This window comes from Solanum pennellii, chromosome 11 (assembly GCF_001406875.1).
Source record: "Solanum pennellii chromosome 11, SPENNV200".
In the NCBI taxonomy this organism is placed as follows: domain Eukaryota; kingdom Viridiplantae; phylum Streptophyta; class Magnoliopsida; order Solanales; family Solanaceae; genus Solanum; species Solanum pennellii.
Window position 1 is genome coordinate 11,808,161 of NC_028647.1, and position 16,297 is coordinate 11,824,457.

General features: G+C 33.5%; 3 protein-coding genes across 3 annotated transcripts; 2 read left to right on the forward strand and 1 right to left on the reverse strand.

The window, feature by feature from the left end:
* The first annotated feature begins 3,084 nt into the window (after positions 1-3,084).
* Positions 3,085-4,374, forward strand: LOC107003664 (LRR receptor-like serine/threonine-protein kinase ERECTA). Its single transcript, XM_015201980.1, has 4 exons — positions 3,085-3,313; positions 3,425-3,542; positions 3,662-3,789; positions 4,067-4,374. The coding sequence occupies exons 1-4, from the start codon at positions 3,085-3,087 to the stop codon at positions 4,372-4,374; spliced, it is 783 nt and encodes a 260-aa protein (XP_015057466.1).
* LOC107004422 (probable LRR receptor-like serine/threonine-protein kinase At3g47570) lies at positions 4,026-5,470 on the forward strand. Its single transcript, XM_027912653.1, has one exon. The coding sequence runs from the start codon at positions 4,457-4,459 to the stop codon at positions 5,450-5,452; it is 996 nt and encodes a 331-aa protein (XP_027768454.1). The 5' UTR covers positions 4,026-4,456; the 3' UTR covers positions 5,453-5,470.
* A 643-nt stretch (positions 5,471-6,113) lies between these two features.
* On the reverse strand, positions 6,114-10,511 carry LOC107004701 (receptor protein-tyrosine kinase CEPR2-like). Its single transcript, XM_015203008.1, has 3 exons — positions 10,353-10,511; positions 6,740-9,373; positions 6,114-6,637 (listed from the first exon to the last, which is right to left on the reverse strand). Exons 2-3 carry the CDS (start codon positions 9,306-9,308, stop codon positions 6,321-6,323), a joined length of 2,886 nt encoding a protein of 961 aa, XP_015058494.1. The 5' UTR covers positions 9,309-9,373; positions 10,353-10,511; the 3' UTR covers positions 6,114-6,320.
* Positions 10,512-16,297: the final 5,786 nt, after the last annotated feature.

A 16,297-nucleotide genomic window follows, 5' to 3' on the forward strand; every position in this document is an offset into this window, starting at 1 on the left:
TTTGAGGTCGTTTCTTGGCTTGGCTAACTATTACAGAAAATTCATTGCTGGTTACTCAAAAAGGGCAGCGGCTTTGACAGATTTGTTGAAGAAGGATACAAAGTGGGTTTGGTCTGAACGATGTGATGAAGCATTTCAGAAATTGAAGAATGCTATTGCATCTGAACCTATACTTAAGTTACCTGATTTTGAGTTACCATTTGAAGTGCACACTGATGCGTCAGACAAGGCAATTGGTGGTGTATTAGTGCAGGAAGCTCATCCAGTGGCCTTTGAAAGTAGGAAATTGAATGATGCTGAACAGAGATACTCAACACATGAAAAAGAAATGGTTGCGGTGGTACACTGTTTGCAGGTTTGGAGAGTTTATCTCCTGGGTACTCGATTTGTAGTAAGAACTGATAATGTAGCAAATACATTCTTCAAGACACAGAAAAAGTTGAGTCCTAAACAAGCACGGTGGCAAGAATTCCTGGCAGAATATGATTTCATGTTGGAACATAAACCAGGAAAACACAACCAGGTTGCTGATGCGGTGAGTAGAAAAGAAGTGTTTGTTGCAGTATATTCAATTTCAAAACTTGAAACTGATTTCTATGATAGAATCAGGTTGTGTGCTGCAAATGATTCATTATATGTTAAATGGATGGGTCAATTGCAAGATGGCACAATGAGACGGTATTGGATCGAGGACGATCTACTCTATCTTAAAGGGGGGAGAATCGTTGTACCAAATCAGGGCGGATTGCGCAAAGACTTATTGAAAGAGGCGCATGATTCTGCTTGGGCTGGACATCAAGGTGTTGAAAGGATGTTAGCCTTACTGTCTCGTGTTTATTTTTGGCCAAAGATGGAGGACAACATAGAGGCATACGTTAAAACTTGTCATGTTTGTCAAGTTGACAAGACTGAACGTAAGAAGGAAGCAGGTTTATTGCAACCTTTGCCTGTTCCTGAAAGGCCATGGCTATCAGTAAGCATGGATTTCATTTCTGGATTCCCTAAGGTAGATGACAAAGCATCTATCATGGTAATAGTTGACAGGTTTTCAAAATATTTTGTTTTTGTTGCTGCACCTGAACTATGTTCATCTGAAGTTGCTGCTGATTTATTCTACAAATATGTGGTTAAGTATTTTGGTGTTCCGGCTGACATTGTGAGTGATAGAGATACAAGGTTCACTGGTAGATTTTGGACAGCTTTGTTTAATATGATGGGAACCGAGTTAAAATTTTCTACTGCAAATCATCCACAAACAGATGGACAAACGGAAAGAACTAATCACTTGTTAGAAGAATACTTGAGGCACTATGTGACAGCAAGTCAACGGAATTGGGTGACTTTGTTAGACACTGCGCAGTTCTGCTATAATCTGCACAAGTCGTCTGCAACAGAATTGAGCCCTTTTGAAATCGTTTTAGGCAAACAGCCTATGAAGCCACTAGATGTTGCCAAATCTAAAAATCAGGGAAAGTGCCCAGCAGCATACAGGGTTGCAAGGGACAGACTTGAAATGTCTGAGGCACAGGATAGCTTGCGCAAGGCTCAGCGGCGCATGAAGAAGTATGCTGATCAACATCGTCGCTCAGTTGAGTTCAATGTGGGTGACAAGGTGTTACTAAAACTTACCCCACAAATCTGGAAACAGATTGTAAGTAAGACCAGACATCGGGGTTTGATTCCTAAGTATGATGGTCCATTCGAAGTGGTGAAACGAGTGGGCGAAGTTGCTTGTAGGTTAAAGTTGCCAGAAAGGTTGAAAATTCATGTCACTTTCCATGTGAGTTTCTTGAAACCTTACTTTGCAGATGCAGATGATCCGGACAGAAACAGGTCAAAGAGGGTTCCTCCATCAGTACCTACACAGTATGATGCTGAAATTGAGAAGATCCTTGATCACCGGGTTTTGGGCACAAGTAAGAAGAATACTAAGACAGAATTCTTGGTTCACTGGAAAGGCAAGAGTGCAGCTGATGCAGTTTGGGAGAAGGCGAAAGACTTATGGCAGTTTGATGCTCAAATCTAGGACTATCTTAAAACTGTCTCGATGAGGACATCGAGTTCAAGTGGTGCGGATGGTCTGTTAGACCCGTAAACTACTTGATCTAACTACGGGCAGACATGTCAAGGACTTGGGCATTGGTCTTGACATGGATGGGGGCAAAACAGTGCAACACAGGTTCAAGGTGCTTGGGTGTTGGCAAGGCAGCTTGAACATGCAAGGCTTACGTGCGGGCTAGAGTCATTGTCAAGGCAGCATGTTGGCTTGACAAGGCGAAGCTGTGAAGACTTGACAATGGCAAGAACAAAGGCAGTTCACGTGAATTGTTGAAATAAAACTAAGTGTTGGAGGACAGCTAAAATATTCTAAGTGTTGGAAGCTGGCTGAAATATTCTAAGTGTTGGAATGTAGCCTGAAATATTCGAAGTGTTAGAATATTAGTATTTCGTGTAGATAAGAATATAATTTGAATTAGATTCTATCTGTTAGAAATATAGCTGTTGGAAACTTAGTTTGAACCCTGTGACAAGCGTCGGACAAATGTCATTTGAAACTGCCGCATGTAACTGCCATGTGCAGAAATTTTATTAAGGGTGGAAATTCGTCTAAGGCTTAGACAGAGTGTTTTCTAGCCTTAGACAAATTCGTGAAGCCTTCCTTTGTATTAATTATCAGATTAATAAAGGTAGGGACAAGTTCCTGTAAAGTCTGTTTGTTGTTGTTTAACTTTGCTGTTAAAGTATTCCTATACTTAGTCAAATTCATGGGTGTAAAATAGGCTGAGTGTTACAGACGTTTGTAAGACTGTCTAGGGTGGTGATCGGTAAAAATAAATCGACCCTCTTTCACTTTGCTTGTTGCTCAATTCCAACAATGTCCTCTCTAATTTTCAACTTCCTATTCTTCTTACTGTTATGCCTCTCAAAATGTTGTGCACAAGGAAATGAGAGTGATCATTTGGCCCTGATTTCCTTTAAAAATGCAGTAATATCAGATCCACTTAACATCACAGCTTGTTGGAATGAATCTAGTTCTGCAGCTGGATTGGCATAACATGTGGCAACAAACACCGTCGAGTCATTATGATTGTCTTGAACTCTAGTGAATTGGTTGGTCCATTGTCACCAGCAGTTGGTAATCTTAGTTTCCTCAGGGTACTCTGGCTCAGCAGAAACAGTTTCACTGGCCAAATCCCTGGAGAGATAGGAAAGCTATCGAGATTACGGAGGTTGAACTTAGCAAACAATTCATTTTCTGGTGAAATACCAACAAACATATCGCGGTGCTCCAATCTCAATTATATCCATTTAGGTAATAAGCATTCCAACAGAGTTGAGTTCATTGAATAAACATGAGAATTTGCTACTTCACAAGTTCCAGCTTATCTAGGTAATCATTCTTCACTCTTAGCAATTGCATTAGGTGATAATCAATTACATGGAAAGATACCTGATATTTTTGGTGGACTTAGAAATTTGGTGTTTCTTGATCTTGCTTTGAATTATCTGTCTGCTCAGATTCCTATGTCGATTTTCAACTTGTAGTCGTTGCACACACTTCAGATAACTTTTAATAAACTTGAAGGGGGTCTTCCATCAGATATGGAGTTCAATCTTCCAAGTTTAAAGTTCTTTCTCATTGTGGGAAATCAACTGACAGGAAAGGTTCCTACTTCAGTACTGAATTCCACATGACGGGAATAATTTTACTGGACAAGTACCTGCCTTTGGAAACCAAAAGGATTTGTACTGGCTTGGAGTTGCTGAAAATCATTTTGGAAATGGGATGTTGGATGATATGAAGTTTATGTACTCCCTACAAAATTGTACTAGTTTAGAGCAGCTAATATTGGAAAAACAACAATCTTGGAGGAGTACTGCCAAGATATATAGGCAACATGTCCAATCTTTTGCGGCTTTCTGTAGGCTGAAATATTCCCATAGAGATTTTACAGCTTGAAAACCTGCAAGTACTTGGTCTTGAGAAAAATAATTTTATTCCTGAATCTATTGGACAAACAAAGGCAACTTAGAAGGTTATACTTTGACCAGAACAGATTTTCAGGTGAGATTCCACATTCTCTTGGAAATTTGACGAGGTTGATTGAACTCGATTTGGGATCAAACAAGTTGCAAGGTACTGTGCCTTCAAGTCTTGGAAGCTGCAAGTTCTTATCACGCTTGTATCTGAATGGAAATCAACTTAGTGGTCTTATACCGAAAAAACTGTTTGAGCTCTCCCTTATAGAGTTTGATCTCTCAAACAACCACTTGACGGGGCATTTTCCTGTAGGGATTGGCTCTGGAAACTTGACTGGATTGATAAACTTGATCTACATGAACCATTCATACAACAATTTATCAGGTGACTAGTTTGAGGGAGCTATACCTTGGTAACAATGCCCTTCAGGGAGTTATTCCTGCATCGTTGAGTTCTTTGAGAAGTCTTGAATATATGGATCTTTCTCATAACCACTTTGTAGGGAGGATCCCAAAGTTTCTGGATGAACTTTTCTCCTTGCAGTTCTTAAGTTTGTCTTATAATGATTTGGAGGGTGAGGTACCTTTGAAAGAAGCTTTCAGAAACATGAGTGCTGTTTCACTTGTTGGGAACAGTGAGCTATGTGGTGGTATTCCAGAGTTCAAAATGCCAAAGTGCAGCAACAAAGTAGCGCCAAAAAGACAAAGGTTATCTCATAGATTGATAATAGTAATGCTGGTTATTGGAGGATTATTGGCAGCAACAACAGTGGCCCTTCTTATTTTCTTGTGTGCTAGAAGAAAAAAGAGGTCCACTTCATCAGAGAATTCATCGTTGGACGTGATCCCAAGAGTGACTTATAATAGTCTTTACAAAGAAACTAATGGCTTCTCTACATCAAACATGATTGGTTCGGGTGCATTTAGCTTCGTATACAGAGGCATTCTTGAGGAAAATGGAAAATTTGTTGCCATAAAAGTGCTCAAACTCCAAGTTACGGGAGCTTCTAAGAGCTTTCTTACTGAATGTGAAGCACTAAGACATATCAAGCATAGAAACCTGGTAAAACTCTTAACATCATGTTCAAGTATCGATTACCAAGGTAATGACTTCAAGGCTCTCGTTTATGAGTACATGGCCAATGGTAATTTGGCAAATTGGTTGCACAATAGAAGTTCAGATGGTGAAGAAAATCATGAGCCTAAAACTTTGAACATGCTACAGAGACTCAATGTAATAATTGATGTGGCTTCTGCATTAGATTACCTTCATCATCAATCTGGAACGCCATTGACACATTGCGATATCAAACCAAATAATGTGCTTTTGGATGAAGATTTTCTGGCTCATTTAGGTGACTTTGGACTGGCAAGGTTTCTGCCTGATGCTGCAAAACTGCTCTCCTTAAGCCAATCAGCCAGCTCTCTCAATATAAGAGGAACTATTGGATATGTTCCATCTGGTAATTAACTCTACTCCCTCTCTAAACATCATTTTATATTTATGAAGGTCCTCTTACTTATCAAGTTTGTCAATTCATGTATGTGCAGAATATGCTACAGGTAATACGTTTTCGACCTACGGAGATGTGTATAGTTATGGAATTCTACTGTTGGAAACATTTACTGGAAGAAGTCCAACTGATGAGATTTTCAAGGATGGTCTAAACCTTCATGATTTTGTTAAGAGAGCCATACCTGAGCATGTGAAAGATGTTTCTGATCCTAATCTTGTCTATGATGAAACGGGCAGACTGATCAGCAACAATAAAACAATCGAGTGCCTCACATTGATTTTTCGAGTTGGGATTGCTTGTTCAGTGGAATCTGCAAAAGATCGCATGGACATTGCCAATTTTGTTAATGAACTGAATGTAATCAAAGATGCCTTCCTGAGGAACTAGCAATATTGGCTATGAAGTTCTTGAGTTTCATAATAAAGATACTACTTGTATAAGTTATATTCTCACTATCCACTTATCCCTTCCCCTTTTCCTGCTTCTCCTTGTGTAATGGGAAAAAAATTGAAAATAATCACCTGATTTGGTTTACTTTGTTTCATGTTTTATACCAGATTTACTGTATATACTGATGTCATTTACTAATAAAGAAATAGACAAAACTGTGAAAAATTATAAGCTCAACCAGACATATGCATTCCATTTAACAAAATGAACTTGTACAGACAGAGTTGGATACAATTTTAGATGGCATATCCATAATGAGAAACTCAAACTGTACTGAAGTTTGGAATTTAAACTATATGGTAAGAGGGAAAAGGAGAATACTACATAGGATGTTTCTCATTTTTTTCTCACATTTGCTTGAAGACTACATGTTCAAGGTTCAACATCAACAAGCATCTTTACTACTTCTTTCATGCTGGGGCGTAAATTAGGAAGCTTAGTCGTACATAGGGCAGAAATCCTCAGAACTTTGATCATGTCATCTTGGACAAGCTCGGAAACCACCTTTTGATCAAGAATATTCAGAACACTTCCTTTGTCATTAAGATGAGTTGATGCCCAATAAACCAATTCTTTGCCTTCTCCATAGGCTTCCTCGATTGGTTTCCTTCCGGTTACTAATTCTAATAGAACAACTCCAAAGCTGTATACATCGCTCTTTTCTGTCACTCTGGAAGTATATGCTAGCTCTGTCAATAAAACAAATTTAAATGTGATGTTAGGAAACTAGCAACAGTGAAAATAGAAAGAAGTGGAAACATAGTATTTGGTTTTTCCTCTTCGAAACATACCAGGAGCTAAATAGCCGTGAGTGCCTGCAAAGCAGCTGAACTCGGAGCCTCTAGAGGAAATTTCTGAAACTTTTGCAACACCGAAATCAGAAACTTTTGCTTCATACTCCTCATCAAGTAGAATGTTTGTTGACTTGATATCTCTATGAATAATAGGAGGGACACAATCATGGTGTAAATAAGCGATTCCCTTTGCAGTTCCAACTGCAATTTTATACCTCTGGTACCAATCTAATTCTGTCTTCCCATCCTTGACTTCCCGGTGTAATGCCTCGAACAAATTACCATTTGGCAAGTACTCGAAAACCAACATCTTCGAACGTTCTCTCATTAGACTGGCATACAGTTTAACTATATTTCGATGCCTGATCTTTCCTAGAATGTCTATTTCCCTTGTCAAAACTTTCACCTCATTTCCTTTCCAAAGCTGCTTTACTGCCACTGTGCCACAACCTTTCTTCAAATCTAACCGATAAACTTTTCCTGTGCCTCCACTTCCTATCAGCTTGTCCTCACCAACGTCACATATTTCATCTACATCAAATTCCACATGTTGGAAGCTTTCAAGCTTCCATTTTGGATTCATTCCATTTGCATGTCCCAGACACTTTTCTGAATCAGCTTCAGTGTTGCACTTGTACTTCCAGTAACTCACAAGCATGAAAACACACATTAGAACAGCCAAAGAAAGTAATGCAACGCAAAACACAACTAGTTTGCTCTTCATGAACACTTCTTGAGCAGCCTTAGCACTACAAGCGCCCATGCCTGAGTTCGTTCGGATATTCCTGATGCTTTGATCAACACAAAGCCCCTTGTTTCCTACAAATGCTTTTTCTCCTCCCACCGTCAAAAGATCTGTAGGAACTCTTCCAGTTAGCTGATTGTTAGAGAGATCCAATGAAGATAACTTCAGGTTATCCAAGCTTGGTGGAATTGAGCCACTAAGTTTGTTACTCGAAAGATTCAGAGAGTTCAACGAGGCCATCATTGACAATGAATTTGGTATGTTGCCTGTGAGAAGATTTGAAGCAAGATTCAAGTTTGCCAACCTCGGAAACTCACCCAACTCTGATGGTATCGACCCGGAAAGTGAGTTTTTCTCTAAATACAAAGATGAAATTTGCTTCAACGTGCCAAGTTCAGATGGTATTATGCCAGAGAAATCATTGTTATCCAAATATAGCCTTTCCAACTGTGTGAGCTTTCCAAGTTCTTTTGGAAGATCACCTGAAAATTTGTTGTTTGATAATACCAACTGATTCAACTTAGTCGCAGCGTCGATTCCACGAGATACAGTTCCAGTGAAGTTGTTATCGCTGAAATCTATCATTGTGACTTCTGGAAGCTCCCATAAACCCTCAGCAATTCTCCCAGAAAGTTGATTCTGACTCACCCTCAATCTTATTAAAGTCTTGCAAGAAGCATAATTATCTGGAAACTCCCCTGTGAAACTGTTTTCAACAGCTAGCAAATTTTGCAAGTTGTTGTTTTGACATAAGTATTTTGGAAATGCACCACTAAACTTGTTTTCAGATATGTCTATGCTATTCAGTGGCGAAAACCGGCCAAGATTAGCTGGAATTTCTCCAGTAAAACTGTTGCTATACACAGCAAAGCCATTAAGATGCTGCATATCACCAAAGCCTGGAGGGATTTGTCCAGAGAAATTGTTCTTGAATATTTGAAAAACTGTTAAGTTCTTCAGGTTGTCAATCCCCTTAGGCAAAGTCCCATGCAGCTGGTTTCTAGAAACATCAATTTCCTGCAGATGTATAAGATCAACAAGTTCTACTGGCAATTCCCCGGTCAAATTATTTTGATAAAGTTCAATCTTGAAGAGATTTCGCAGCTTGTTTATCGACTTTGGGAAATACCCTGATATCTGGTTCATCGAAATATCTAATGTACCTAGTGCCTCCATTTCGAAAATAGATTCAGGGATTTGTCCTGTCAAATTTGACCCTGCTAAGAAAAGCCAATAAACTTTCTTCAACTTCCCAAATAAATCAGGAAGTTTACCTTCATCATACTCATTTCCACCAAGGCCTAATGCAATCAAACTAGTCAACTTTCCAAACCAAGCTGGAAACTGTCCAGAAAAACAGTTATTTGACAAGTCTAACACCTCCAACTTAGCCAATCTCGATAAATCAGGTATCGTACCATTCATGTTATTGTCAGTAACATTCAATACTTTGAGATTGGCGCAATCCGCCAATTCACTTGGAAGATTTCCAGACAGTTGATTTGAAGGAAGCACTAGTGAAGTAAGGCTTTGAAGGACAGATATTGAAGGGGAAATAACTCCAGAAAGAGACTTATTGTCAAGTGAAATCTCAGTGACCAAGCCAGTGTGTTTGTCACATTGAATACCATAGAATTTACAAGGGGATTTTGAATATTTCCAAGATTCCAAGACATTCAAAGGGTCAACAAGCTGCTTTTTAAATTCAAGAAGTGCTTCTGTCTCAACAGACAATGAATTAGATGGGTGGCAAAAGAAAACAAGTGACTCCAAGAAAATAAGAAGAACTTGGAGGGAATGAAGAGTTTGGATTCTAGACATGATTGAATATGAGAAAGGGCTAAACAGTCATTTCACAAGGGGATGACAAACTCCATAATGAGTAACTGATCAAAGAAGAAAAGTAGCAATCAGTAACCAAACAATAAAGTATAGAAACAAGAATATACATATAACAAACCCCTTTTACTTTAAAGCAATGTATACCTAATCAAATGTTTGTTGTATTTTTAAGAAATTAAAAAATATCACTTAAAGAATAAGATAACTTTGGAATTCAGTAAACTACATATGGATGATGTTAAACAGATATACACAAACACATACAGGATTTGTTTAACATGTCAATTTGTATTTAGTTGAGGATTTACTATATTGCAAATCAATTTACATCTTTCTTTGAAGTGACTTAAGTATTGCAATGTTTCACTTGACTTTATAGTCGCTTTGTTTTTTCATCTTTTCTACGATTAAACTTTTCATATCTGAAGCGATCTGACTAGAGTGGGATACAAAATAGCACAAAAAAGATTAAAATCTTGAAGTTTTAACAGTGGTCTATTGGTTAATGAAGTAGGTGAAAATTACGAGGCAAGTTAAAATTCAGTAGAAATAAAAAAAACTAGATTATTACTTTTCATCTGCTCTAATCTTTGTTAGATAAAGTTACCGATATTTATTATTGGTGGGAAATAACAAATATCTAATAGAATTAATCAAGATGCGCTCAAACTGACCCCTACACTTATTATTGAATGAACAAATTGGGAGATTCTAATATGACAAATCATCAAAAAAAAAAAAAAGGAAATGAGTATGGCATATATATACAGGAAGAGAAAAAGAGAAAGTGGTGATAGACAAAAAAAAACATATAACTTTCATAATTGAGTCCTAACAACCAAAATCATATATTTTTGTGTCTAAAATAATTTAAATCTAATTAAATTTAACAGAAACAGAGACATTAAGTACAACAAAAAGTAGAATGCATCTTTGGTTTTAAAAAACATGTTATATAACTCAAGAATTCATAATATTACAAAAATAATGAGGAAAGAGTTAAGAGGAAACAGAATTACTTACCTAGTAACAATGTGTTCTTTAATTAGTGTCATGTTTGAGCAGCAGAATTCAGAAGTCTAATGAGAAGAAAAAAGATTTGTTAAAAGGAAAAGAGTGTTTTTGTGGAGTGAAAGGAAAATGAAGAAAGAGGGATGCTTCATTCATTATTATTTTTTTTATAATAATTAATACAAGAAATAGTACCTGTGTTTTATGGACTAAAAAGAATAAGAAGCTGACAAAATTTGGGTAATAAAGGAGAGTTGTATAAGCACCAGACACTTTGATTGAGACCCATCTTTTCTCTCTATCTCATCTATGTAATATATACTATCTTATGGTATAATAATTTATGTCATATAGTTTGACCAAATATTAAATATTTAAAAATATTTTGAAATTTACAGTCTAAAACAAGTCAGTATTGATGAATGATGAGTCAAAATATCAATTAAGGAGTGTCAAAAAACAAATAAGAAAAAAACTGGTAAAAGTTGAGGTTTTGAGTGTCAATATATATATATATATATGATTATTTTAAGTAAACAATGAGTGTCAATATATATTACCTATATGTATATGATTATTTTAAGTAAACAATGTTTTTCAACGAAAGAATGTGAAGCGACACTCCTCAATTATTGTAAGTCTATATTTGTACAATATAATCTTTTATTAAAGGTGAAGTTATTTTAAAATTAAATTATTATTAACTATAAATGTATTTTTGTTGGACTAACCAAAAAATGTGTGATATGAATTGGAACTAATGAAGCATATTATTTTCATTTATATTTATGGGTACAACACAAGTAATTAATGGTATACTAATATTCATTAAATTATAGGCATGTCTGCCTATAAAATAGTCTTATACTATTAATTATATTTAATCTCTGAATATAGTAGGTTGCTTGAATATTGTGGCTTAATTCACACTTACTTTATGGAAAGAACATTTACTTGTATTTAGAAAGGTCCCTATGATGGTTGGTTTAAATGGTAAATCCTAGTAGCAGGAGTTAGAATATGAGTTTGGTAATGTTTAAAAAGAAATAATATTTGATGTTAAATTTAAAATGAATATATATAGAAATTGAAGTGTGTATTCACATTTCACTTGAAAATTAATAGAATTTGATGAAGGTATTTATTTATCTCTTGAAAAATGATTTAAAGAAGTTCTAGTCAATTTTCTAAATGGTCACCCAAGTTAAGAGAATTGCTTCAAATATCACCTATGTTTCATTTAAGACCAAAATATCACTCAACTATCACTATTTTCCTCCAAATATACTTGACACTTCAAAATCATCACTCTCTCCTAGTTGGCATGACATGTCATCAAAAAAAAAATTAATAATAAACTAAGTTAATTCATTGAACCCATTTAACTAAAATAATGATCATATTATTTTTTAAATTTTTTATTAGCTTATTAAGAATAAATTTTCATACTTAAAATCTTTATCATAATTAAACTTTTATTTTATTATGTTATGAAGAATACGTTTTTAAAATGTACTATAATTTTATCAATTTTGAATACTTATAAACACTTACATTCAAAAAAAATATTGATGTACAAATCACTCATTAACGCTAATTTACATCGATTAATCATAAGTTGTATAATAAATCAATAATATTAAAGGTGGATTAATTATTAAAAAAATAATTATTTGGGTGCTTTGAAATCCATATATAGTTACAATATCGTTTTTAAAAAGAAAATAGTAAGTGAATAATATTATATTTTTTATCTATTAGAAATACTAAATACCTCAAAAGTCTTCTTAAATTTTAGTTCATATGCCCAGTCATTAAATCATCATTTTGAAAATTAAACTTTTTTCAATTCATCAAATTTATGTCTCTACAAAATAAATATATAAATTACATGAGAATTTATGAAGATTATAAGGAAAAAAATAAAAAGTCTAGTAACTTTATATATTGTCACCAAACAAAATTCAATGAAAAAATCTTTGTGTGCACTTATTACCTGGTAATTTTAAAATTCCTAACTAAATTATTTGAACATTTTAAGAAATTTGTTTTTATAAAAATATTTAGATAAATTTGTATGGTTGACAAAAGAAATTGGTAAGAAAGAGAAAATTATTATTTATCTTTTTTCAATTTTATTTTTTATTTTTATTCTTTCATTTTATATTATATTATAACTTTTCATAGAATTAAACATCAATAAATAAACTAATAATTAATTGAATTTCCTTATATAATTCAATAATATACATATTATATGAGGTTCGTATACTGATAAATAAAGATTAAAATTTTATTTCTATAAACATTATTCACTTACTATTTTCTTTTTTAAAACTATATTGTAAGTATATATGGATTTGAAAGCACCCAAATAATTATTTTTTTAATAATTAATCGACCTTTAATATTACTGATTCATTATACAATTTATGGTTAATTAAAGTAAATTAGCGTTCATGAGTGATTTGTAAATCAATTTTTTTTTTAATGTATGTGTTTATAAGTATTCAAAATTGATGAGATTATAGTACGTTTTAAAAATATATTTTGCATAACATAAAAAATTAAAAAGTTTAATTATGGTAAAAGAATTTAAGTATGAAAATTTATTCTTAATAAATTAATAAAAAAAATTAAAATGATATGATCATTATTTTAGTTAAATGAGTTTAATGAATTAAATTAGTCTATTATTAAAAAAAGATTTTAATGACATGTCATGTCAACTAGGAGAGAGTGATGCTTTTGAAGTGCCAAATATATCTGAAGAAAAATAGTGATAGTTGGGTGATATTTTGGTCCTAAATAAAACATAAATGATATTTCAAGACAATTCCCTCAACTTGAGTGACCATTTAGGAAATTCACTCAAGAAGTTCTTCAAACTTGAAAAACTCAAATATTACACTAATAATTAGGGAGAAAAATTAATTACAATGAATTTTGTCATTAATATCAAAAAATCAAAATTATGTTGGTATTCAAACATGAAAAATACATTCTAAACAATAAGATAATGAAAAAACAAACTACATTATATATGAGCATAGTAATATAATTAATTAGGAAAAACAACATGGATAAGTAAAAATATACTAATTAATTAGCTTATATAACTATTGTTTGAATTAACTACCACTTACATCCTCTTTTTAGCTATAATTACATGCACCTCTCTCCTCTCTCCTCTCTCTTGTCTGTGTACTCTTTTATACATACAAATTATACATATACATATACAATTATATGATAGATTTACAATTACAATCCACTTGTTTTTATTCTTTGCCCACTACCGCTTGCCTCTCTCCTCCCTTTCGTAATCTCGCTCGTCAAATATACAAATACATATGTATATCAATTACATATATACAATTATCTGGAAGATACATATACAATTTGAAGGATATCCAAATATAATTCACCTCTCTCTCTTTTTCCTCTCTCGCTCGCTTCTCTCCTCCCTCTCCCAATCTCGCTCGCCTCTCCTCCTTCTAAGCTCTAACATATAATCACAAATAGTAATTAACAAATTATAGCTATGGAGCCTAATTGAATTGTTTTTAGTGGTTATTCGCAAAAATTCATCTATTAATTATGTTCGTTATCATGACTTCTCAAGAAACATTTTTATTATAAAACGATAATATAAACGTATGGATATTGATACTTTTTTTTTGACTATTTTAATATTTATTAGAACTTAAAGATGTAAATCATATTTTTTTTAAAATCAAATATTTCTCTCAAAATCTATTATCAAACACATGATAAAACATTACTTAAAATAACTTGTCAAAAATATTTTAAAATGTATGACCAAGTGCTTGCGTAGTGTATGATAAAAATATTTAAAAATGTATGATAAAAATCAAATATTTCTCTCAAAATCTATTATTAAACACATGATAAAACATTACTTAAAATAACATGTTAAAAATATTTTAAAATGTATGACCAAAGTGCTTGCGTAGTGTAGTCCCAGCTAGGTGGAATAAAATTAAATATATTTTCGAATGTAAATAGGTGGATATTTATTGTATACTGGAAAGAAGACGTGTACTGAAAACAACATGCACTCTAAAAGGAACAGACGTTGGAAAAGAAATGAAAGACAAAATACAATGTGTCATGTGAGATAATGTTCAACTCAAAAAGTGTGGCCAATTTGTTGGTACAACTCTAATCAAAATAATGACATTTTACGTCTCAAATTAGGAAAAAATCCTTTTGGCCTCAAATTAATATAGGTTAAAAAAGTTTGGCAATTATCTTTTGTTTATTTTAGATTAGCACGCAAAATTAATAGATGTATAATCTATGTTTTCTATAGTTTTACATAAAAACTTAAGGGAGAAAAAAGAAATATAATATCACACGTTATTTATAGATTTATATTTATATTGTTTGATATTTCTGCAGACATAATATATTACAAAGAGGTTTAAATTATTTTATCTTTAAACAAATATATAAGTAACTATAGAAAATTTAGAAAAAGAAGAATCAAGAAAAGATATAAAGTTACCCACAATCTTGACGGTATAATAGCTTTTATTTATTTGTTGAGTATTCAATACTTTTGTGAGGTAATAGAATGTTTGTAAACTTGTAGTATTTTTTTGAAAATTCGAAAGAACTTCAGGTGTCACTTTATATTTTTTCTCTTATTTATTTAGTGATTATAATTCATTTTTTGTTATTTTTTATGTCTACGTATATATCTTAATCTTTTTTAAATATAAATTTGTGGTAACATTTAGTCATTTAAATGAAAATGCAAAATATATATGCAATACACGTATATTAAACTAATCTAATTTTTTTTAAAGAAGAGGTTAAACTATTAAACGAAAATACAAGAAATATCCAATAGATTGGAGTAGAAAATTTTATTTAAAATTTGTCACAAGTATCCCTTTTTATTCGTATTTAGGTACTACATTTTCCCTTTCTTAATTTGTCCATTTCAAACTTCTATCAGATACTTTCACATCTCTATTTCATATGGTACCATTTTTTTATTAATACATTAAATAATAAAAGAAAATTATTGTAACGACCTGTTTAGTCGTTTTGAGCAGCAGATTTTATTTCTGGAAAAACTGGCTGAGTCGACGGATCCCACGACGGACCGTCATGGGCACGACGGACCTTCGAGGGGTCTCGTTCCAAAACACTTAGAATTCTGAAAATTGGGTACTGAAATCGACTCTCTGAACTTCGCGACGAAATGGCAGGACGGACCGTCGCAGGCATGACGGGCCGTCACAGACCTTTTACTAAAATCAAGTCTCTGAGCTTTGTGACGGACCTGCAGGACGGACCGTCACAGTCGTGACGGACCGTCACAGTCTCCGTCAGCTCACCCGGGTCGGAATTTCTGTTAAATGTTTAAGGGGCGTTTTGGACTATTCATGCTTATAATTATAAAGTTAGTGGATTAATATTAATAATTCAATTACTTGGGGTTTAAAAGAGATAACCTTGAAACAAATAGTGGGGTATTTTACCATCTTTTATACTTAATTATATACTAATTAGGGTAAATGAAGAAGGGTTTTGAATAAGAAAAATAGAAAGAACAGAGGGAAAAGAGAGAAACAAATGAGCGAGAGAGAGAGACGAACGAAGAGACAAGGATTTGGAGAAGTAGATTGCTTGATCACAATTCTTCGGTGGAGGTAGGTTATGGTTTATGCTATTCGTAGTAAACTCTTAATAGCGAATGATATGTGTTGGGTAGTATTATAAAGTCTTCTATATGCTTAATTGTGTGCATGCATGATGTGATTTTTAATATAATTGTGATGAAATTAGCATGATGAGGCTATTGAATCTTGAACCCTAAATTTACTTTGTGATTGATGATGCCTTGGTATAAAAGAAGGCTTGATGAACTAAAGTAATGAGATTAGGGGATCGGGTGTCACGTTCCGACACCAGGATAGAAA